Source organism: Pteronotus mesoamericanus, unplaced genomic scaffold (assembly GCF_021234165.1).
Source record: "Pteronotus mesoamericanus isolate MK-2021 breed Mesoamerican mustached bat unplaced genomic scaffold, CSHL_Meso_final contig_116, whole genome shotgun sequence".
NCBI lineage: Eukaryota > Metazoa > Chordata > Mammalia > Chiroptera > Mormoopidae > Pteronotus > Pteronotus mesoamericanus.
In genome coordinates this window covers 4,263,318-4,287,429 of record NW_026555027.1, presented here as the reverse complement: position 1 = coordinate 4,287,429, position 24,112 = coordinate 4,263,318, and the positions used below count along the sequence as shown (strand labels likewise).

At 54.2% G+C, this 24,112-nt stretch overlaps 1 protein-coding gene across 1 annotated transcript in view; it reads right to left on the bottom strand.

The window, feature by feature from the left end:
• The window catches only part of DOP1B (DOP1 leucine zipper like protein B), a 76,074-nt gene that overhangs the window by 51,685 nt on the left and 277 nt on the right, over nucleotides 1–24,112 (bottom strand). Inside the window, exons 2-4 of the mRNA XM_054578183.1 lie at nucleotides 19,116–19,279; nucleotides 1,803–1,984; nucleotides 1,030–1,200 (exon numbers count right to left, since the gene is read on the bottom strand). Of these exons, the coding sequence (XP_054434158.1) occupies nucleotides 1,030–1,200; nucleotides 1,803–1,984; nucleotides 19,116–19,253 (491 nt within the window). The 5' untranslated portion in view covers nucleotides 19,254–19,279. The remainder of the gene's footprint in view (nucleotides 1–1,029; nucleotides 1,201–1,802; nucleotides 1,985–19,115; nucleotides 19,280–24,112) is intronic.

The following is a 24,112-nucleotide window of genomic DNA, read 5'->3' as shown; positions in this document are numbered from 1 at the left end:
AGACGAAGGGGCCTGAGTAGCAGCCAAGCATTTAGGAGAAGCACACAGGATGGCTCAGCAGCTGAAGGCATCGCCTGATCTTCCAGGGCTGAGCTAACAAAGCTTATCTTTGCCCAGCTCTGTGCGATGCAGCAAAGGCCTCCTGGGGCAAAGTGGCTGCAGTCACAGTAAGTCAGGCAGATGGGCCACTGTGTCCCCTGCGCAGACAGGGTGGTCCTGAGCCAGGATGAGATTCCTACAGCAAATTCCTATGGCCACAGGCCCGGGAAGCCCGAGCGCTCCTCTCTCCCTAGGACCCCTCTCACAGGACAACCAGCGCAAAGATAAACGCCAGCCCCAAATCGCAGTGCACACACTCCTGCGTTGCTTTCCTTACAGCGGCACACTCCCACGGTACGCTCCGCGGAACATGGGCCACCGGAGCTGATCCACAGCAGAGGGCTCCACTGTCACAAACGCCACACACACTATCCCTTCGTCAACACTCAGAGCGCACCGGCTTGTTTTCTTTATCAAATAAACGCAGCTTTAAGTCTCATTTTACTCTGAAAATATTAACAGGTATTAAAAAGTTAAGCAATGGAGACCAAAGTAAGGAGCAAATAACTGGGGTTAGCAGCAACGTAGCCTCCTACTGAGTAGGAATTACTTGTACCATCTCGGTTGTGAAATTCTAAAATGTGTGTGTAGAGCTTAGAGCCCAGAACGCGAATCTTTCCTATTCAAAACCAACTGACAACTGAAGACAAAACCAAACCCCAAAGCCCACCGAGTCCATCCTTCCTCGCGTGTCCTGGCTGCCGCTCTCTGTGCCTCGCACAGACGCAGCTCATTCAGCCGCCGTTGCCACGAGCTTCTCGGCTCCGCCGAGACGAGAGAGGGACATGGGCCGTGCACCATAAACCACAACCCTGGCTGGGCAGACACCCTGCTGGACGAACAGTCACCAAGACCAAGCTGTCACACCGCCACATAGGCAGGGCGGCGGCTCCAGCGTCTGGCCCCGCCCATCCGCAGGCTGAGACGCACCTGTCATAGATCTCCGAGCCCTCCTCCAGGCCTGGCAGCAGGCCGATGATGAAGGCCTGGAGGCTGGGCAGGAGCAGCTTCTGCAGCGGGAGGAAGTACTTCTCATACAGGCCAAGCAGCACAGGCCTCACCGACATGGCCGCGTGCGCCAGCAGGGGAAACAGCCCGCAGCTGTGGGGAGGAGGGAAGGGGCCGTGAGCGAGACACCTACTCAGAAGCCCAAGGGGATCAGCCAGCCAGCCAGCCACCTGGGAGATGCAGCCCCGGCCAGGTGGCTCAGTCAGTTGGAGCGTCATCCCACAGACCGAAAGGTCACGGGTTCGAGCCCTGGTCAGGGTACATGCTCAGGTTGTGGGTTCCATCCCCAGTCAGGGCGCAGGTGGGGGGCAACCAATCGATGTTTCACTCTTTCCCTCCCTCCCTCTCTCAAAACAATGAAAAAATAACCTTGGGTGAGGACGAAAATAATAAAAGATAAAACATAAATAAGTAAACTGGAGATGTGTAGATGCCTGCCAGGCCTGACACGGCTTTTAATAAATAAAACTTAAAAAAAAATAAACAAACAGGAGACACGGCCGATGCACGGCTCGCGCAGAGCAGGCCTTCACCGTCATCAGGGAGGACGTGCTCCAGGAGGTCTCCAGGGGGCGGAGGTCGCCTCCCGCGAGAGCCCTGCCCTCTGAACCCTGCCTGTTTACCCCTCCTGGTCTTGGGAGCTGGGACACAGGTCCCCTGGATTATGAAGAGGGACACTGGGGACGCCGCGGTACCTGTACAGGAACAAGTCCTTGGCCAGCCATTTGGTCCCCACAATTTTAAAGATGATCTCGTAGGTTTCCAGGGCTTTCAGGTGCACGCCACTGGGCAGGGCGGGGTGCAGGCACTGGGCCAGCCTCTTGCTGATGACGCGCCGCCGTGGCAGCAAGGAGTACCTCAGGTTGCTCTGCAGCGCCTGGAACACAGGAAGAGGGCCCGTGAGCGGGAGGTGGTGGTGTCGGGTGGCAGCGGCAGATGCCAGCAGGCCCTGTGGCTGAAGGGGCGAGGCAGCTCAGGAGGACGGGGGACTGTACGGGAGGGCCCGGGGGGCACAAGCCAGGCTCCAGGACACGGTGCCAGGGACGCCCCAGCACTGCTGGGCCTGAGGCAGGCTCCAGACTCGAGAGCAAGGGAAAACTGTCTCCCTCAAAGTGACTCTGTCACCGTCGGGCCACCTTCTCGGCCACACGGGCACCGTGCCTGGGGGAGGGCGGTGTGCTCCCGCCTGGGGAAGCCCAGTCTACACAGAGCAGGTGCACCGCAGACCACGCCGGGGGGCGGGAGGGGCGCGGGAGGCGACCATCGCCCCCTGGAGACTGTGCACCCTGGCAGCCCCTGGGTGTTGCCCAGCGAGGGGAAGGGTCTGAACTGCCTGTCACAGCCAGGTGGCTCTGACGGGGGGGGTCACCCCAGAAAAGACGGGTGGGACACTTCTGGGCTGTGACTCCTGGCGTTTTACCAGTCGGGTCCACGGCTCGAACACAGAACCCTGCTGGCCCCAGGGCTGTGTGTCCCAGGCAGGACCAGGCCTTGTCTGTGCTAAAGCATCCCTGGCTGCCTGCTTGCTGGCAGTGGGAGCGGTCACCGGATTGTCAAGGCCTCGGGCACCATGGCTGGGCGGGGCCTCGTGACTCAAGTCTTATAATACCCAGTGTCGGTCAAGATGGTGGACATAACTCACGCAAATATTTACTGAAGGCCTGCAGGGTGAAGTCCACGCTTCTTAAAAGAGCCTCTCAGAGGCCTCCACAGCATGACTCCTGCCTGCCTCACTCACCCTCCGCGACAACGCAGACCCACGTGGCGCCTGGCTGCCCCCTCAACCCCTCCCCGGAGCGGCCTCCCTTCCCAGACAGGAGTCCCGCTGACTCTCCTCCCGTGAGGCTGGCTCGGTGCCCCGTGTGGAGGCAGAATGGCTGCCTCCACATTCAGCGTCCCCTCCACTGGGCTCCCGTGCACACCTGTCCCCGACGTACAACGCTGTCCTGGCCGTCATCTGCCCAAAGGTCAGACCTAGGGGCGGGCCCCTCGGCAGCCGGCCTGTGTCCCACCCTGCAGAGGGAGCCTGCAGCCCTCTGCGCCCACCATGCGGCAGGCCACCCGGAGGAAGTCACCGACACAGCAACACCAGGTACACTCTGTCCGAGAGTCAGAAGTGCCAGCCCCTGGACCAGCTGGTCTTAGGGCACGACAGTTTTATTTTTATAAACAAACAAAATGACCCACCTCTAAAATAAACACTGAGGCTGTGTCGGAAGTAAAGGGAAGAGAGGGAAAGGGATAGTTTTCATCAGAAGCCTGTAGTCTACCTGAACCCTCAAATTCAATAAAACCACACTTAAAAAAGTAGATAAACTAGAGGTCATCAAGAAATACTTTACAACGTTATTTTGTAAGAGTCTAGTATCTTAAAACAAAGGTAAAGCCAACAAAATATTTAAATGTGCTATGTACAAAAGACTCCAAAACCAAGCCACGGAGGGAGGAGGTGACCAAAACCCACACTGCAGTGGCGAACAAGGACAAGCTGACCGTTCTGGCAGAGCGCACGTGAACCGGGAAAGGAGAGGAAACAGTGCACACGTGGAGGCATTTTCACACCTAGAGGAAAGCGGGCGCAACAGCAACATCCCCACCACCGGCATCACCAAGGTCGCCTCCCGGCCAGTCCAGCACACACGGTGCGCAGACAGCCACTTCGAGACGCGGCTGGCCTGCCGGGACCCTGGTCCCGGGCTTTCTCTGTCATTCAGGAGCGGGAGAGTGAAACTCACAGTCCTTTGTCAGGAAAGAACGACCGCTTGCCAAGTCCCTCCCGCGTCTCACTGGCGCTCAGTGTGCTCCGAAGGCATCTGAGGTGCAAACATCGAGACCCCCGCTGTGGTGAGCACCCCCCTGGGACTCGCAGCGTCTGGTTCCCTCGAGCCCACGGTCCATTTCCTTTCCGGTCCTTCTGCACTTGGACGTGGCACCGAGGTCCGCCGGGCCAGTGAGAAGGATGACACGTGCCGCTCCTGGCACCAGCTCCAGAAGTGGTACTTAGTGGAAAGCTTCTGAAGCAACACTTTGTGCCCTGGCCAGTGTGGCTCGGTTGGTCGAGCACTGTCCCACAAAGCAAAAAGTCATGGGTTCAATTCCCAGTCAGGACACACACCTGGGTTGCAGGTTCAGTCCCTGGTTGGGGCATGTACAGGAGGCAACTGATCAATGTTTCTCTCTCACATCGCTCTTCCTCCCCCTCTCTCTCCCTTCCCCTTTCTCTGAAATGAATGAGCATGTCCTTGGGGGAGGATTAAAAAAGTGAGAGAGAAAGGGAGGGTGAAAGAAAATAGAGAAAAACAAACTTTGCAAGTTGTAAGACTGGAGGTTGGACTCGCCAGGAGAAAAAGCTTCCCATGTAGAGGACTCAAAGCACTTCCGGAACAGGCCCCCGCAGACGGAGCTCCTGGTCCGCCAGTGACATTCAGGCAGGCAGTGGGGTTGGGGGTCCCAGCGACCCCCCTCCTGTGGAGCAGAGCTGAGTAGCATCTCAGAAACAAGCCTGCGTGGGCCCCAGCCCACCCGGTGGTCCGTCAGGGAAGGTGCTCTCTTCCCCGTCACCCTCTGCTCTGCGCCAAACAAAGCTCAGGGGCCGGGCCAGAGAGGAGGAACCAGCCGGTCTGGTCAGTGGTAAAGGCCACCACGCGTCCCCAGCCTGGCTCCCCAAATGCCTGCCTTTGTGAGACCTTTCCTTTAGCCTCACAGACAGCTAACACACATCTTATTTTTAGGGCCAACTTCAAAGAGCATGAGAGTTATCGCATGATTCATTCCCGCCCCCCGGCTGCTAGGAATTCCGAGCTCAGTGTGCTGGCCCAGCCACGTGGTTCTTCAGCCAGACACTCTTGATTCTGAAGCCGCTCGATCTGTGAGCAGTGAGCTCACGTGCCGGGCAGGGGCACATTGGTGGCTCTGTGGCCGGCCCCCCGCTGGGCTGCCAAAGACACTCTCGGTAGGAAACTGGGGGCGTTCTGCTGCCCCCTCTCCGAGAGGTGGGGGTCGAGCCTGCCACCCATGGCTGCTGCTGCTTTTGAAAAAGAAAACGTTCTCCTCAGAGCGGCCCAGGCCAGGGAGGCCCTGAAGCTGGGTGTGGGGCCCTGAGGGTGGGCACGTAACACGCTGCAGCGGCTCCTCAAGAATGGACACACCTGGTCTGCTTACCAAGTTACATGGGCTCCGGCAACCCCGCTCACCATCAGCGCACTCCCTGCAGCGCTAATCACAACAGCCAGAAAAGGGGAGGCCGCCCAAGCGCCCCTCGATGGAGGAATGGGGTGGATGAATGGATAAACAAGATGCGGTCCATACAATGGGGTCTGACTCCGCCTGAGAGAAGAAGGGCGTTCTGACACCTGCTACAACAGGGACGAATCTTGAGGACATTACTCTGAGTGAGCCAGTCACGAAAGGACAAATGCTGTGTGAGTCCACTCACGTGCGGTCCCCGGGCAGTGGGACCCCTAGACACAGAAAGCAGAACCGTGGGGGCCAGGGCTGGGGCAGAGGGGGTGGGGGCGTGTCCCCTGGGTAAGGAGTTCCAGTTTGGGAGAATGAAGAAGTTCTAGCGCAGGATGGTGGCGATGTTTGCACAATGATGTGAATGCCACTGAACTGCACACCTAAAAACAGGATGTGTAGCTTACCACCGCCAAAACAGAAAAAAGAAGTGAACGCTGCGTTTCATGCAGCTGCGCTCATCAGTAAGCTGCAAGAACCACGAACTCCTGAGTGCTGTTCGCACACTGGACTGTAAAAACTCTTCCCTGACCTTAAGACATGGAGCTCCTTTTAGCAAATTCTGAAGGGGCCCAGGGACTCTGTTCGGCCTCCGCTGAGTCTGAGTTTTAACCCTTCATTAGCAAAATAACCACCCTGAACTGAGTGCCACCCCCTGGTGCCCAGGAGCCCCTGGTTACCTGCCTCCCCTGCCAGGTGCTCCCAGAGCGGCCACAGCCGGAGCTGGCCCAGCTCAGGGGTGCAGCCTGGGCCCGCCCCACCCCCTCCCTCCAGCCTCCATCCTGGGCTTTGCTTTGGGAGGACCCTTCTCTGGAGGGAAAAGCAGAGTACTTCCAGGGAAGTTCCATTGTTTGGGTTGTTTTTCAGGAAACCAGAAACCCAAAGTGACTGGCCACTGAATAAAAATGATGTATACTAAAAAAATAAAAAATAAAAAAGAGACATGATGTTCTTCTACCACTACAGAATAAATGTTCCAGGGGAACAAATGAACTGGGAAGGAAAACACAGCCATATTTCCAAAATCACTTTTTAAAGGGCTAATAAACAGAAAGAAGAAACTATAATCAAATGGGAAATTAAACTTCCTTATTTATTTTACTCAGGCACTATATTATTTTAAAAGCATTTCTTGAGCTATAATTAAGACATAATTACAACATTTTTAACCTCATAGTATTCATGGGCTCAGCAGGTGAACCTTAAAACAAAATAATAAAATACAAAATAAAAGTTTGCAAAAAAAAGGTCTGAACCACATCTGAGCCTCTTTACCAGAGACCAGGAAGTGTCTCATTTGCTCCACCCGGACAACGCACGTGTCACTGGATGTCACTGGGGCATCACACGCTCTGGACTCTCCTGGACTCCACAACATGGTTTAGAGCGGGTCTACATATAGAACACGGTTAAAGAGTCCAGAAGGGTAGACCGTGGACTCAAAAAGTAACTTAATACCCTTAAAATGATTCAAATGCTGATTCGATAAATTTTGTTATGTATATTTTACCTAAAATGGTTAAGATAATATATTGTCTGTGTATTTTATCACAATTAAAAAAAATTTTTTAAGGCAATTTTATAATATGGGTGGGAAAAACCCTGAGCTTCAACTGCTGAAGCCTGCCCGACACCATTTCAAACGTCTCCTCTGGCAAGTCCTGGAAGAGAGCAGAGCAGCGCGTGGAGCTCAGGGCGCCCGGAACTCGCCTGCCTGTGGGGAAACGGTAGCAGCCGGCAGACAGAGGAGCAAGTCTCTCATTGAGCAGGTGGTCAACCGCCTCACGCCTTCCTCCTGGGAGTCGGTCTGCTGCATAAGGATGTTCGTTTCGTGTCCCCCAGCGAAGTGCTATGTGAGTAAGCCTGGCCAGGTGGCAGCAGCTTGGCTGCTCATTAAGTCTTTGCCAAGAGCCACCAACAGTGCCCTTCCAGAGAGAATGGGAACAGAACCGAAGCTGAGTACAAGCAGGACTGGCCAGAACCTCCCATATTAAAGTAGACCAGGCTCCGAAGGCAAAGTGTCACGCCTCACATGAACCCCAGGACTCGGCCACCTTGCCAGCTTGGGGGAGGGGGGCAGGGAGTGAACGGAGCCCCCGGAGAGGCAGGCACCGTGGGCACTGGGGCTTCACAGGCAGCCAGGGGCCCTTCCTGTTTACCTGGGGGATCAACACCTGTTCAACTCCTCAGTAGACATGGAGCTTCCTTCTCAAAAACGTCACCCACTGAAACATCAGCGTGTTGCATGCAGGGCACCTGATCCATCAACTCTCAGTGCGGTTCCGCTGGCCATGTCCCAGGGTCCCAGCCAGCACTGCAGCCCCTGGCAGGGAGCTCTGGCGGGCTCTGGCCTCTCCATTAGTTAGGTGCCTTGGAACACATTTTTTTCTTTCAGAAATGTATTTTATTTCTTTAGAATCAGCTTTACCTGTTGTCTCACTGAGTATTAACCTGCCCCTTTTCTGGACAAACACCAGGCTACGCCGCCTGCGCCTGCGGGAGGCCTGACAGAGCGCTGCCTAGGGGGCAGGAGCGGCCCGGCTCGGCCCAGAGCAGGCGGTGGCGCTCCCCGACCCCCGACCCCTGATCCCCGACCCTGGGAGGAACAACCGGGCCGCGGGCCTGGCCTGGCGGCTCCCTGGGCTCACCTACAGCAGCAGCGTCGCCGCTTGGCTTGGCTGGAGGGGCATCTGCGGGTCCTGCTCACGAGAGCCGGGAAGGGCCATGGCAGGGGCTGCTGTGAGGGGCGTGGGCTCCGGACCAGGACCAGGACCAGGACCGGGACCGGGACCCGGGCCGGGGCAGTGCCGTCACCCACTCGTCGCGGTCCTGTGGGTCAGGCTCAGGATGGAGCTGAACGCCGCCGAGCACCCTCCCACCGCCACTTCCCCAGCGCGTCATGGCCGGCAGCAGACACACCCGTGCACACTGCGCCCATGGTCACACGCGAGGGGTGCGCCGGGGCCCCGCCTCTCGGTGACGGTGGCCCCAGGGACCACCCGCAGCGTCCAGGTGCCAGCACAGCATTCCGTTTTGCCCCCTTCTGAATTTATCACAACACGGACATCATAAAAGCCACTCACCCTCACAGACACCCGTGTCCCCGGTCCTGCCACACAGAAACGTCGGATGGCCGCTGCGATGCTTTCCACGTCCCCAGACTTACCGCTTATTCATTTCCGACGGCGGTGCAGTCGCTCAGCGCTCCCTGACATCCGCGCCCTCACCCCGACCCCCGTGTGGGCCTCGCAGCGGCCTGGCTCCGGACGGGGAACTGGGCGGCCTCAAGCAAGTCTGAGTGTCAGTCACGTCCTCATGAAAGGAGTCAAGTGGCAGTGACTCGGGAGGATTACAGGTTTGAAAAACAACAGGTGACGAGCACGTCCCAGGGGCTCCCAAAAGGGAATCACCCTCTTTTGGGGGCCACAGGCCGACCGGCTCAGAAATGATGGAAGAGGGGGCAAGAAGAGGTCAAGGCAACTGAGTTCCACAGCAAAACACGTGAAAATGACTTTGGGGGGCAGACGCACGCTTCAGGGCGCACGCTAAACCCTGAAACACACACGGTGCAGAGAAAACCAAAACACTTCCAAATTTATAATCACGAGCCAGAGATCTAATAAAAGCAGTTGTACCATGAAGATCCTAAATGATACAGTGTATGGAAATATGTTATTTTTCTGCTTTTGCTTAAACAAATTGTAATTCTTGTATAAGTGATATATTTAATAAACCAACCAAAGCCTATTATTTTGGAAATCAACTTGTTAAATTCAGAGACAGAACAGAATAAAGAACATCTTGGGGACAGATTCTCATTACAAATCTCAAACACTCTTCAAAACTCCTCCATAGACCTCACCATTCTTGCAAGTTCACACCCAGAAGAACAGTCCTGGCTAAATGAGACTGAATGTCATCACTTCCTGGGTAGAACAGCCTTCTCTGCAGTCCTGAGTGGACCTTCCCGATGCTCAACACTAGAGCAAGATGGGCTCAGAGTGGCTGCTAGAGCTCAGGACATGTCCTCCCAGGGGCAAGGGCTCAGGCACCAGACTGTGACCAGTGTCAGTTAGAACCGACAGTAACTCAGCCTCAGGTTGGGGGCAAGAACACACCCCTCCAGGCTGCACCACCTGCCCAGGCTGACCTGCATCCGACCTGCGCTTTTGCTCCCCTGCCCCCGAGACCAGCTGTCTGCACAGAGGCAGGTACATGAGCTTCCAGGGCGGGTGGCACAGGGCCGCTGACAAGGCACACAGGACCGTGGCTGCAGCGGGAAAGCCTGGCTCGCTCCAGGTCAGCTCAAGCCCAAAGCCACTCTTCTCTGCAACACCAGCAGCTGTAAAATGGCCTGGGACACCGAGAACCAGGAGGCAGGTTGCGTGGCTGGCATGGAGCGGGCGCTGAAAGAACGCGACCTCCCGAGAAAGACCAGGAAGCTTCCGTACTCAGGACGGAGACAGAAAACCCTCTGCAGTCTCTCTAGAAAAGCCTGACGCCAGCAAGGACCGCACCGTGCTGACGGTGCCGGCACAGGTCAGCACAGGATGTCCTGCGCCTCTGAAGGACACACAGGCGCTTTTACTGTCATGAAACGAGTGTGCCCACACCGCGCTCAGAAGGAACGGGCTCCAGTGGGTTCACAGTGGTCCAGGATCGCTGGCTCAGTTACAGAGCTTCCAGCTGTAACAACAGGCCATCCTGTTGTACGAGTCTGAATGAAATGTGTCACTCACAACCAGAAGTCTGGAGCAGGGCCGCCTGGCCATGTCTAGCCATGTTGCTGGATGTTACAATGGCGGTGGGGTGGCCGGCATCTAGTGGACAGAGGCCTGGATGCTGATGAAGACCCTCCCGTGCACAGGCAGCGCCCAGCCTCCGCCCGCTCCCCCCATCACAGAAGCCAAGCGGCCCTGCTCTAGAGCAGCATGTTGGTCCATGAGAGGGGCCAACGGCCCCCTGTGAGGACCCCAAGCTTTCCCAGGCCTCTCTGTGCCCAGCGGTGAGCTGATGAAAGCCGGGCCTTTGCCCTGATGGTCTCAGGGTCTGCCACCCATTCAGGCGTTTAGTCCGCACACAACGGGGAGCAGGGGAGAGGCCCAGTGTCCATTCCTCTCCTGTCCCGTGTCAGAGGAAAACTTTCCCAGGAGCCGCTGGCCACAGCTCACAGGTCAGAGAAGGCCACGTGCCCAAGTCTAGCTCAATCCCTGCCAAGGGAAGCCAAATATACAGGATTCGGTCCCAGAACAATCCTACTTAATGCTGGGGCTGGGACGCAGGGGCCACCACCCGGCAGCACATGGCCTCTCGCCCCACAACATAAAGGTCCTTCTGACAAGAAAAGGGTGGGTGGCTGGTGGGTGGGCAGCCAGCATGCCTGCCCCAAACACAGAAGCAGTGACCCTGAGCCCAAAGCCCGGTGCTCTGCTTCCAAGCTCGGCGATCCTTGCTCCCCTCCACACCCGCATCAGCACACCTTCCAGGCGCCGGGAGGGCCAGGCTTGCGTCCGCTCGGCACCGGAAGCACATGAGTGACAGGTAAGGCAGGCTGTGTTGCTTGCCTGGAACAAAGCAACTCAGCGTTTTCCAAAATGGTCAGGCGCTGAAATGGATGGCATACGTTTCTTGCTGTATGGAGGTGAGGAGCTGTCGGGGTTGGGAAACAAGGAAAAAGCTGATGCACCGGGAGCCAGGCAACCCGATGGGGCCTGCAGGGCTGAGATAGTGGTGGCACGCCAGAGGCATGCCTGTTAAAATCGGCAGGCACTGGCGGGGGCGGGGCGGGACCGGAGCCCCGCGGCCCAGGCAGGCCACCCTGCCGTGGGAAGTGGAGTGGCTGGGCGTGGCTGCCCGCCGGGGCATGGCTTTCTCCTGTGGGGACACGGGAGTGGAAGTAACACGTGCCATCAAGGTCTCCGCATGCTCCCCTCTGCCTGTGAAGGGAGCCACCTGCAAGGCCACACGTTGCAGATGGCGGAGTCCCTGGTCTGGGCCTGTGGAAGGACCACACAGAAGAGCACTGCCCGGTCCGGGACACTGTGCTGAACGGAGAGACGAGAGAGAAATAAGCTGCAATCTTACTGGTGGCTCTGAATTTTTGTTGGACTTCCTTGTTACGGCAGGTAATGCTACTGTAACAACGACACTGATAGTATCATCATTATTTAAGCGGTTCCAGAAAATGCTAGTAAAATGAGGAAAAAACACAGACTCAGTATTGGCTGATGGTATGTCTGTCTATCTGAAGAAATCAAGAATTAGCTGAAAAACCTGGGAAAAAAACTCACAAAGATGGCCAGTTTCCAAGTCCCATAAATTGATGGCTTTCTCCATGTCAACCAGTCGTAACGTAGTGTAGAGAACAACCCTGTCCAAAACAGCACAAATACATGTATAAAATATCTAATATATTTTAGGAACAGGAAGACTTATGTAAGAAAAACAATTAAATTCTTAGGGATATAAGCAAATACTTTTTAATCAACGAAGAGAACTACCACATTTTTATGGGGGAGGGCCCAGCTGTACAACACTTCTTCCCAAAACACTTGTCACCTAAGACCACTCAACTTCCAAAGGTCTTCTGAACTTTACAAATGATTCCACAGTTAACGTGGAAGAAGGCAAGCTGGGAATGGTAGGGAGATTCTGAAACAGACAAGGGTTAGGCTGGGCTCAGACCCTGGTCCTGCCAGGGAAGGCCGTCAGGAAACACAGCGGCTTCAACAGCGCGGCTCCGGCACCAACGCAGACACGCTAGTGGATCAAAATGAAGTCCACACACAGAGTCACAGGTCCAAAGGTCCCCGTGACAACCGGTGACACAGGAGCTCCTCCTCTGGCAATATACCTTCACACAAACCTCCATGTGCAGAAAACATTCATGTGCACTTTGCTTAGCATGATCAAAACCTAGCAAACCAGTCCAACAATGAAGAGCTTCCAGATCTTGTCTGTCCCCACGCAGCACACGGGACTGACGGAGTGCCAGATGAACGGTTCGACCTGCCCTTCTCGCCCCCTCTGTTTGTCGTGAGCGTTGACCACAGTGTAAGCCCACTCTGCCTGGAGGACGGCACCGGGAGTGCCGCCACGCTGCTGCGTGCCCACCTGCGCTCCGCCACTTCCCCGCCGAGAAGGGTCGCTGCCCATCCTGGGCTGTGGCGTACAACGAAGCCGTTATGGTTGTCTTTGGGCTGTATTTCTGTAGGACCAGAATAACTTTACCATAATCACAAACTCACTCTAGTCATGAGTCATTTGGGAAAAGCAAGAGGGGCAAGAAGCCATGGCGACGTCCCGGCGGGCTGAACAGAGACGGCTGCACCAGCGCTGCTGGCCCTGGGGGACTGCTGGAGTTCAGTGAGCGCCCACCGACAGGGCGGCGGGCAGGCCAACGGAGTGCTCCCTGGAATCCCGCTCAGCAATAAAGGGACGTGAACTGTCAATACCTGCACCGTGGATGACTCTCAGAACAGCTTTGCTGAGTGAGAGAAACCAGATGAGAGACAGAGAGATAAAGAGCACATACTGCATCGCTCTGTTTACACAAAGTTTTAGAAAATGCAAACTCATGTGTTGTGACAGAAAGCAGCTCAACGGCTGCCTGGGGAGAGTGCGGGGGGAGAGGGACTACGAAGGGCACCGGGGAGCTTCTGGGGGTGATGGGCACATGGCTACTGTCCCCACAGTGATGGTTTCATGGGAAATACAGGTCAAAACCCATTGAATTATACTCTTTAAATATGTGCAGGGTTTACTCAACAGAGCTACAAAATAATAAGACCATTTAAAAAATATAAATAAATAGAAGCATCTACATTTGGCTCAACTAAAAGCTTGAATATTGGCATTCTCTGTCCAGTCGTCCTTTTTAAAAACAGCCAGATTTAACTGATGAGTAGTAGTCTGCCTGGGCTGCAGTAACTAAGCACCACAGACTGGGGCTTGCACAGCAGACATTTCTCACGGTTCTGGAGGCTGGGAGTCCAAGGTCAGGGTGCTGGCTGACAGATGGGCGCCCACCCGCTGCGTCCTGGCATGGAGGGGCGACCGACCTGTCTCTCCCTCTCCCAGGGCCACGGTCCTCTCAGATTAGGGCTGTCCCCTGTGACCTCATTCACCCTCACTAACCTACTGTGTGCCAGACACGGTCACACTGGGGGTTGGTGCGTCAGCACAGGAACGTGGGGTGACACTCAGTTCAGTCCACAGCCCCTGCCTGACCACGGCTGGACATCACGTTTCTAGCTTTGTAACTTTCCTGACAAAATTCATAAAATGTGAGTGGACCACCAAGTCCCTTCCCTTACCCATAACCTCGTCTTGCTGGACAAGTCTTTGCCATCAGATTACTGAAGAAACACTTCATCCGTCCAAACCTATGCCAGCTCCTCCAGCAGATCTGAGAGGGAGAACTGTGAAGCGCCCCTCCGCCCATGCGCCATAAAGGGGCTCTGCCCGCGCAAATTACTGTGCACACCCGATGGCTTTCAGCGGAGCGGGGCCCTCTCCCCAGGGACCGGTCGCCTCGGGCCTGCGCGGCTGGCAGGGGGGCGCCTCCACACCCTGGGCCCATCCTCAGCTCCTCCTGGGGTCCGGGTGAAGCAGGAACGCTGCTGAGCCCCAGCACATCACCCCTCAAAAAGAGGGCAGGGCGGTAGCTGGGATGCCACCCACGAGGAACAAGAGCTCCACGGACACCCCATTCGCTGCACCTTCTAAGTTCTGGTGCCGAGAGAAGCAGGACACCGTGGAAACGCAGGGGCCTTGCACGACCTCCACCCCTACCCCCACCCCAGCTGCTGCAGAGGCCCGAGGTCACTGTGTTCCCAAGGGCGAGGGTCCGCGACGGCCAACACCAACCTTTCCGTGGGGGTCTGCCCAGAAGGCCCGAAAGCCTGTACCTTTCCAGATTGTCCCTAACACCCCGCTCGTCAGACAGCTTCCACCCTCAAGGTCACCACCTCGGACAGCAGTGAAATGGTGCCAGGAAATGAATGAAGTAACTGCTCCAAATTGAGATAGTGTACTGTGACAGACGGGACCCTAAACGTGAGGTGACGAGATGGAACCAGCCACCACGGGGGAGAGGAGCTCCGCCCCGCTGCAGGCCCCCTGCTTGTCTGTGTGGTCCGGAAGGGGCAGGAGGGGGTCAGGGGCAGTGGCTCGGGCTGCGTCTCAGTGAGAGGACTGGAAGGACCCGTCCCAGGAGACACACGGGAAAGCCCCCCCTGGAGGGGTGAGCCCCCCAAAGGCACCCCGCAACACAGCCCCAGCAGGAAGCTGGTGCCAAGTTTGTGCGGTGCAGCTGGAAGGGACACAAGAGGGTCCTGGTGCTGTGGTTGGAATATCTGTGTCCCTCAGTGTGACAGATGCGGAGGTGGGGCCTCCGAGAGGGAGGGGACTAGGTCGTGAGGGTGGAGCCCCCGTGAACAGGGTGAGTGTCCTGACGAGAGAGACCCCGGGGAGAGGACACAAACACTCTGAACCAGGAAGCGGGATCTCAGCAGACAGAGTCTGCTGACGCCTTCACCTCGGACTTCCAGCCTCCAGAACAGTGAGCAAGCCACCCAGTGACTTTCTTGAAGTCACCTGTCTGTGGTACTTCATCATGGCAGCTGTGCAAACTCACACAGACCCCAAACTGACGACGCTGTATCTGAACTAATACTATTGAACAGATCAAGTAGTTGCTTAGGGCCAGGGTGAAAATCAGGAGCCAGTTCAGGTTCATCAAGTTTTCTGGTAGACAAGGTGTTGGAGCCGACCTGCAAAGGGCCGGACTAGTCACCGGGTCTGGTCTCTGGGCTCACTCACGCCTCTTGCCGCGCGCCGCGCGCCGCAGTGCTGGGCTCCTGCCTTTTCTCGCGGTGCCAGAACGCAGGGAGCCTGAAAGGTGCTCAGGAGGCTCTGCTGTAAAGAGGAGGTGCCTGTAACCCAGAGGTGGCTCTAGAAGCTGAAATGTGACACCCAAGACCTCCCATTGCCTGTGCTGTGCCTGTCCCCTGCATTCTGATCTCCTGTGAAAACAGTAGGGTATTGCATAAAAGCAGCAAAAAAGGGGTTTTACTTAGGAATCTTAATGCCATTCTTTGAAAAGAAGCTTTAGTGAGAAGGTTTTTAAATGTGCAGGGCTGATTCACTTGTACTATCCTTTGTTTCTGTAATTGAAGTTACAGTCCAGGCTTGGGACAGTACTGGGTTCATAAGGGCGCAAAATGCACTTGATCTAAGAACACTCAGTGAAAGGCGGGGCTTGAGGTCTCAGATACACAATTAAGCAAATATGACCCTATTCATGTGGTTCCACCTAAAACTATTAAAGATAAACTCTTCTCTAATACAGAAAAATTCTAGGAGTGACACTGAAAGTTTAGCAAGTTTTAAAAGTGACACAATTAGGACCTGTACTCAATCTGACAAACGGAGACCTCTCCGGGCTCAGTGTTCTCATTTGCCACGGTGAACCTTCTGTTCAGTCTATGGATTATGTTGGACAACCTGCAATCACCTCCTCCAGCAAGAAGGCACCTCGACCCAGCCTCTGTAGACAATAGTCTTTTGCACTATAAAGATAATTTACTAACTCGTCACTAATTTACTCATGGAACATCTGTGTACATGCATGAGTCCAAGAAATTGAACTGTCACCAAAGCCTTAAGGAAATTCTTTCCTCCATCAACCCCAACCAGAGGGTTGAACGCAGAGGCAGCCCCCTTAACGCTGATGGAGGCTCGCCCCCACCCCCCAGGGCTCTCTTACTAACAGGCAAGGCAGCAGTCACCTGCTCTACACCTTTCTGGGAGCTCCAGGGCTTCCCTCCCCCCCAGTGCAACCCGTGTTGGGCTCTGGCTACCTCTCCTCCTTCCTGTCCTGTCACCTCTCTGCCCAGCCACACCCTCCCCGCGCTGTACCTTGGACACGGGCCCAGGCCCCAGATGGCCTCCCTGACAGCTCGCCCGCTGCATCCCTGCCTCGACTCAAATGTCACGTTATCAGAGAGCCTCTCTGTCTCACCAGCACCCCCTGCTCGCTACCCCACTTCCCTGGCTTACTTTTCCCCTTGGCCCTCTGCACCCGACCTCACACCTCTGTTCGCTGTCTGTCTCCTGCCACCAAGCCTCTGCTCCCTGAGAGCGGGGACTCCCTCTCGGCCCGGCTCCCTCCAGGCCGGTTTCCCGGGCCTGCTGTCACGGGGCACCGCCCACCAGGCACCACAGCGGAGACTACTGCCTCCAAGTCCGGAGGCCGGAAGTCCGAGACCAAGGTGGGGGCAGGGCCGGTTCCTCCCGGGGCTGTGAGGGGGGCGGTGCTCCGGGCAGCTCCTCTCACGCCTGGTGGTCAGCTGGCCGCCGCTGGTTCCATGATTTATAATGGCATCACCCCGACCTCCGCCGTCACCCTCACGTGGTGCCCGCCCCATAGGCATGTCTGAGTCCGCATTTCCCCGTTTTGTAAGGACACCAATCACGCTGGCTTAGGAGCCACCCTAAATGACCTCATTTTAACTTGATCACCTCTGTCAAGGGCCAACGTCCAGATAAGGTCCCGTTTGAGGGGGAGGGGGTTAGGACTTCAACCTTTTTTTGAGCACACAATTCACCCCATAAAAATCACAGCCATGTGACACTGGACAAGTTAATCTTCATCAGGAAAACGGGGCTAATAACGGCACCTGCCTCACTTGGATAATGAACACAGCACCCTGACAGCAAGGAGGCGTGCCCTGTGCCCTTAGGTGAGCCGCGCAGGCCGACAGGAGGAAGCTCAAGGGGGCCAGGCAGCCAGGGTCGGAGCCGCCCTGTGCCACTTGCTGGCTATGAGGGTGCACAAGGTGCTCCGTCTGAGACAGGCTGGGAGGGGGACACAGCAACCAATGCACGTCAGGTCCTGCGCACACAGTATGTCCTCTCTGAATGTCACCCATCACAGGCCAGGCTGAGGCAGGGACAGTGTCACCTTCCTCGCTCCGATGTTGCACAAATTCTTCAAGGGGGCTGCTCCCATCCGCTACTGGGTCACGGCACCAGGACTGGAGGCACAAACAGGACGCAGGAGGGAGATGTCCACACAAGAACTTGTGTACGAATGTTCACAGAAATACTAAATAGCCTAAAGGTGGAAATGCAAAGGTCACCCGATGAGATGAATGGATAAACAAACCATGGTCTATCCTCACAATGGAATGTCATTCAGCCATAAAAATGAAGAAAGTATTGATATATCTCACAACAGCATGGATGAACCCTGAAACATGCTGAATGAAAGATGTCGGACACAAAAGGCCACCTTGCATACTTCCATTTATATGAAATGTCCACAGACACAGAAAGTACATCAGTGGTGGGCAGGGGCAGGGGCGGGGTGGGAAGGGCTTCCTTGTGGGATGGTGGAATGTTCTGGAAGTAGACAGTGGTGATTCACAACATTGTAAATGTACGAAAATCCCGTTAATGATACGCTCTAAATGGTTAAATGGTAAATTTTATGTTAGGTGAATTTTACCTCAACACAAAAATAATGAGCACATGCCCTCCCCAAATGAGTATGCTATTTTTAGATTCCAGGAGAGTGAAGTACTGAAACAGCGCAACATCTAGAAGAACCTGAATATGCCTAAATCCCACCCCAGTGCTTCTCCCTGCCCCCGCCCCAGCCACCATCTGCAGCCACCGTGTGCAGACAGGACAGTGAGTGTCTCGGCTGGGGGATTCCCCGTTACAGCTCCGCAACCAGACTCCGGGCTCTCATTTGCCCTTCTCTGACCTCTGTCCATCCCAGCCAGCACCCATGCCAGGACCTCCACGCGCGGCAGATAGGCTCTGCGAGACACCACGCAGCTCCCAGCGGCCGCCTGTGTGGGGCAGCTGCCTGTCTGCGCCTGACAGCCGCGTGCCGTTGGAGAGCCGCTCTCTGGCGTCCCGTCAGTCTGCGGCGTTCTCCCCTCCCCGCCCTAGTCCGTGAAGAGGCCAATGGAGAAATTCCTTCTCTTCAGCAAGGTTTGCTCAAGGCCCCCGCGTTTATGACCTGGGGACTGAAGAGCTGCAGGGTAGGGCCCAGCAGCCCCCGAGCTCCTGCCTGGCACTGAGGCTCCAAAGTCAGGTGTCCTGGCCAGGAGTCCCGGCCAGACAGCCACAGAGCCGGCGCAGCCTCCTCGAGCCCAGGTATCTTCAACCCACGGTCACGGTGGCCACCTGAGTGCCTGGCCATGACTGTGTCGTCCCCTTTCTATCAGGATGGAAAAATACAACAGTCTCCTCTACAGGACACAGGGAAGGCCAAGCCCGCAGGTGAGCAGCTGTGGTCTTCCTAGACCTGGCCCCTTTCCTCTTCCAAACACACACACACAGTTTCTGGGCAGATTTCAATATTTATTGCATCCTTTATTCTTCCAGGAGTTACCAATCAGCGGTAAAATGGTCCAAAGAGGAGACCAAAGAAGAGAAAGGCATATAAATCCTAAGCAGTACATAAAGAACAATTCATCTTTGAGTAACTGATTGGACAGCTTTATTGCTGAGGAGAAGACTGTTCGGCTTCCCCACACTGTAACTCTACGCGCAGGAAGAAAGCCGGAAGGAGGTATGCAGGCTGTTAGGCTAATAGCGCATAACTCTGGGTGACAGATTTGTGGGTGGCTTTTCTTACCTGTATTTTCTAATTACTATAATCAGCATGTGGTGGAATAATAAGACAATCCCTTAAGAAAAAGCAGTATGGCTGTGTCCCTGCTCCCAGACCGTCCAAATGCGCTCCGCCTACATACCTTGTTGAGCTTGCCCAGGGAAGAGATAAGATCCGCCCATTCACTGGAGGACTCAAAATTCCTTAAAGCCTTTTCAATCACCGAAGAGTAATTTTTGTATCGGTAATCATTTAACAGCTCCTGCTCTTCTGGATCCATCTTACATTCTTCAACAGAAAAAGTATCTAAAAGCGAATCAAAAATAAACAAATGAGGCAGCTGTTCAAGGAAGTAAGTCAAGCCCAGCCCAGAGCTAGGGGACAGGCATCCTCTGCAAACACTCTGCAACAAAGTCTCCAGGCGGCGAACCAGTTCAAATATTTAGCAAGGCTTCCAGGCCAAGCACTGTGGTAGATTAAAGATAAACAGATCCAGGCCTCCTGGGTTCTGAGAGACAAGGGACAGGGTAGGCAGAAGCAAAAACCTAGGGTTCCACCTCACTGACAAAACTAGTTCTAGGGGCGAACCTCACAAAGCGGCTAACTACATACCTCTGCCGATTGGTAACTGGGAATCACCAATTGCAGATGGCCCCTCCCACTGTAGGGTATTAATAAAACCTAAGGAAACAACTCATTTGGCAGTCCAACCCTCTACAACTAGCCTAGAATAGAGGACTGGAAATATTGTAGAAGAAAATCTGGCGGGGCGGGGGCGGGGGGGGGGGAGTTAGAAAACATGAGGACGTAGGAGTGTAGCAGCCTGTTCAGTTACTCAATCCCGCTGCCCACGAGGCCCCCGCACCAGGTGCAGCCTGACAGCTTTAGGCCAGAGTGCAAGGCCGGGACGGAGGGTGGTTACACCGCGACCCATGCAACCATTTTATCCTTCTTGCCCTTGTAGAGTCTTTGACAAATTCTTTTATCTTTTCCTGTGGCTAGACGCATTCATTATACATGAACCACTGTAGCTATTACAAAGCCCAAGATGTAGACAGTCTAATCCCAACTCCAAAAGCAACCACTTCCCTTTATTTTTATCCCCAATGTGACAAAAAGAAATAAAGATCAGGGAATCCTGAACTAACTTGACTTTGTGAGAACAGCCGTCATTTATATGTTGTAATATACACAATACACATGCACGCTTATGTCGTTTTGCTTTTACTCCTTCATTATAAAAATCTGTGATAATATTTGATGCTGACTATGAGGGAGTCTGTATTCATGACTTCGGAGACTGGAAAGTCCCAGGACACCCTCCAGTCCCCAGCACCAGGTGCAACCCCAGAGGGTGGTGCAGATTTGTGCATTTATTTGTCTGTTCTGTAGGCTTACATCTATCTCCAGAATCCTGTAAGGTTTTAGGGTACCTCCAATACACACTTTTTGAAATAAAAATATTTCCTGTAAAAAAAATCTGAAGGTCAGCCCATCCCTCTATTCAAACAAATTACAACTCTGAAAAATACTGGACAAGGTGTGGAAGTGTCGGCAACCCCGACACCAAGCCTCGGGTCCTTGTTCTTTCATTCTTTATGCTCAGTGGTCTCCCCGTCCCTTTAACTTACAAATATCACCCTCATGCTAACGATCCACAAATTTGTAACACCCACTCAAACCTCCCCCTCTGATGTCCAGATTCCTGCAAATGTCTACCTGACCCCCTCCACCTGGATGTGGCACAGGTGTCTCAAACTTAGTACATCGCAAATTAGACTCTCTGGCTCTACCTCAGCATGTGGTCTGGCCATATTCATATACTGGCCACGGCAAAAGAACGTATCTCCTAATCGGCAATGAAAAGAACAAAGTACTGGTACAAGCTGCAGGAAGGATGAATCTGGAAAATACACACTTAGTGGAAGGAGCCAGTCACAAGGGCCATGCCTGATTCCATCTGTATTAGATGCCCAGAAGAGCTGAATCTACAGAGATGGCAAGTAGATGAGTGATTGCCGAGGGTGGGCAGTAAGAACAGGGAGTAACTGCAAATAGAAGCAAGGGATCTTTTTAGGGAAATGGAAATGTGCTAAAATTGGCCATGGCAATAGTTGCACAACTCTGCAAATTTACTAAAAATCACTGAATTGTATACTTGAATGAATGTTATGGTCTGTAAATTACATCTCAATAAGACTACTTAAAAAAAACAACAACGCAAAAACCCTTTACTCTTGATTCCATCTGCTCAGCACACTCCTTCTCCAGTCTTCCTTTCTGCAGAAAGTGATTCCGCTGCCCACATCATTCTGGAATCTTCCTTCTCTTCACCAGTCACACTCAACCCAAGTCCGGCTGGCTCTTCTCCCAAAGATCCTGCGGCCTCGCTTGCTCTCCTTCCCGACTGCCGCACTGTGCACAGCCTCCTAATTCTAATGTAGCTCAGTCTCCCTGCCCCTCCCCAGGGCACTTACACACAGCGCTCCAAGAAGCCTCTTCTCGTGCAGTGAAACACATACCCTGGCCAGGTAGCTGAGATGGTTAGAGCATCATCCTGATAGGCCAAGGTTGCTGGTTCAAGCTCCCGTCAGGGCACATACAAACTATCAACCAAGTGAATACATCAATAAGTGAAACAACAAATTGATGTTTCTCTGTCTCTCTCTAAAATCAGTAAATTAAACAAAAAATATCACCACATTTAAACTCCCCTGTTTAAACTCCCATTAAGCTGACAATAAATCTAAACCCCTCCCCCACTCACCCTATGGCCTACAAGGCTCCACCCACCTCTCCCTCCAAGGCACTCTGCTCATCCTAAGGCTGACTCATCCTGCCACAGAGCCTTTGCACATGCAGGGCCTGTCTGCAAAACGACTGTGCAATGCACATACACACCCATGCCACAGGGTTGCATACTCAGTCTGGGGAAGGCCTGTCCCTTTTTCTGAAATAGCCTTCGCACTTTGAAAATATTAAAGATGGTAAACAGAGATGGTAGTTTATTTTGTCAAGTAAGAAGTCAGTACGTCTTCTGGCTGGTGTCCAGCCCTGGCTGGTGTGGCTCAGTGGATTGAATGCTGGCTTGAGACCCAAAGGGTCACCAGTTTGACCCCCAGTCAGGGCATATGCCTGGGTTACAGGCCAGGTCCCCAGTAGGGGGCACTCGAGAGGCAGCCACACACTGATGTTTCTCTCTACCACACGTCCCCTGTCTAAAATTAAATAAAATCTTAAAAAAAAAAAAAGTCAGTACATCCAAATACCCAAATACATAGTCCATAACTTTCCCCCCGCCCCAGGAAACTTCCCGGTCTGAAATCCCAGTATCTCTCAATCACTGCAATGTCCAAGCATAGTCTGTCTGTTCTCTATATTAATTGTCTAAGGACTGGGAAAAGAAACATGAAAAAGACTGGTCCACTCTCAGTTCATAGTGTAACTGAAAGGGGAAATACATAATTTCAGTTTAATGTGGCACATACAGTGGCAGAGGGTGAGCTGAAGTGACAGAGAGATGCTGGTAAGAGGCAAGGCCAGAGGAAGCCCAACTACCAGCAGGGGGTCCTCGAAGCCCACAGGTGTAGGTGGCTCCTTGGCAGGAAGAGAGCCTGGTCACTGGTAACGTGTGTGCTTCGGCGGTGGGCAGCAAAGGGGCATCTCTGCCCATGGCAAGGATGGTGTCGGCCAGGTGAGGGCAGGTAACTGGAGCAGTCAGTGTTACGCTTGGCTGGACGAAGAAAGGACTATTCAGTGTCACTAACAGCACAGTTGAGAAGTCCTCCTGGGTGGACGTGGTAAATCCATCATTTACGCATGCATTTATCTCATGCAACACACACGAGTCCTGTGAGAAGGTATGGCAGGTCTCCCGGTGAGGATGCTGGGAATCAGGCCCCCCAGAAAACTGCCCCGGTCACACAGCAACGACCGGCAGACTCAGGACTCCAGCTCAGGCCTATGCAGTGCCACAGAGCCTTCGCTACATGATGCTGCAGGTAGAATGGATAGCTTCAGCCCTTAAGTAGCTCTTTTGACAATGTTTTTGCAACTGGCCCTGAATACTTTTCTACGCAAGACTCAGTAGCTCAGACAAAGTGACAGAATTCTCCAGCCAACTAACAGTTAAATACACAAGTGTCCACACTTAAACAAGTACCATCTGACCAGATATATGCCTGAAAATCTAAAATGTGAGTAGAAAATCTCTCATCTTATCCACTCTTAATTTCTTAGAAAAACATGTTCAAGGGAAAAATCGACTGCCAGATCCAAAAGAAGTTCCCTATAAAGATGTATACATTTCTGAGAAGTTAGATGAAAAGGAGAACAGTGAAAAATGATAGCTACCCTCCCACGAGCATGAATACTTATCAACAGATAATGACCCTTAGCCTACAGCAAACACTCATCTGCAATTGGTTAACTGGTTTAGCCAACTCCAGGGCACATTTTGAATTTGGTCTTTCAGGGTGGTAATTAAATGGTGGTAAATTTAAAGACACTAATGGGAGCAAGCTGGGGGCGGATGGACGGGGGTAGCCTCCATCTCAACAAAAAAAATCCTACAAAGTTTTCCTAAATGTAGGGCAGCTGTCCCAGGTTAGGGAAACACCTGCTAAAGGGCCACCCACGCCAACCACAGCCGGCAATCCTGCAAGGCGCAGGGGCCAGGCGGAGAGCGCGCGCACACTGCGGCTCGGATCCCTTCTCCTGGGGACAGTCTGGGAAGGCTCTGGGGTCTTCCCTTAATAGGGAAGTCCTCGTTTTAGAGGGGCCAAGGTCTCGGTCCCTAGCCCTCCTCCCCAACTAAGACCGTACAGCAAACAAAGGCACAGCTTCTCCGCGGTCAGCAGGCCGAAGGGAGGGACTGGCGGGCGTGACCCACCTGACCTCCACCTGCCAGACCGGAGGCCTCACCATGCCCGCAAGGGCGTGGCCGCACTTCCCGCACCGCCGGGAGCCGGGGGAACAGGGAGAGGACCCTTCCCAGCATCGAGGGCCGCCCCTCGGAGGTCTCGCACCGGAGCCTGAGCCCGAGCCCACGCCCACGCGCGGCCTCGCCGGAGCCGACCCGCACTGCAGCAGTGCGGGTGCAAGTCGCGCCCCGAGAACCACCTACACTCCGGGGCCGCC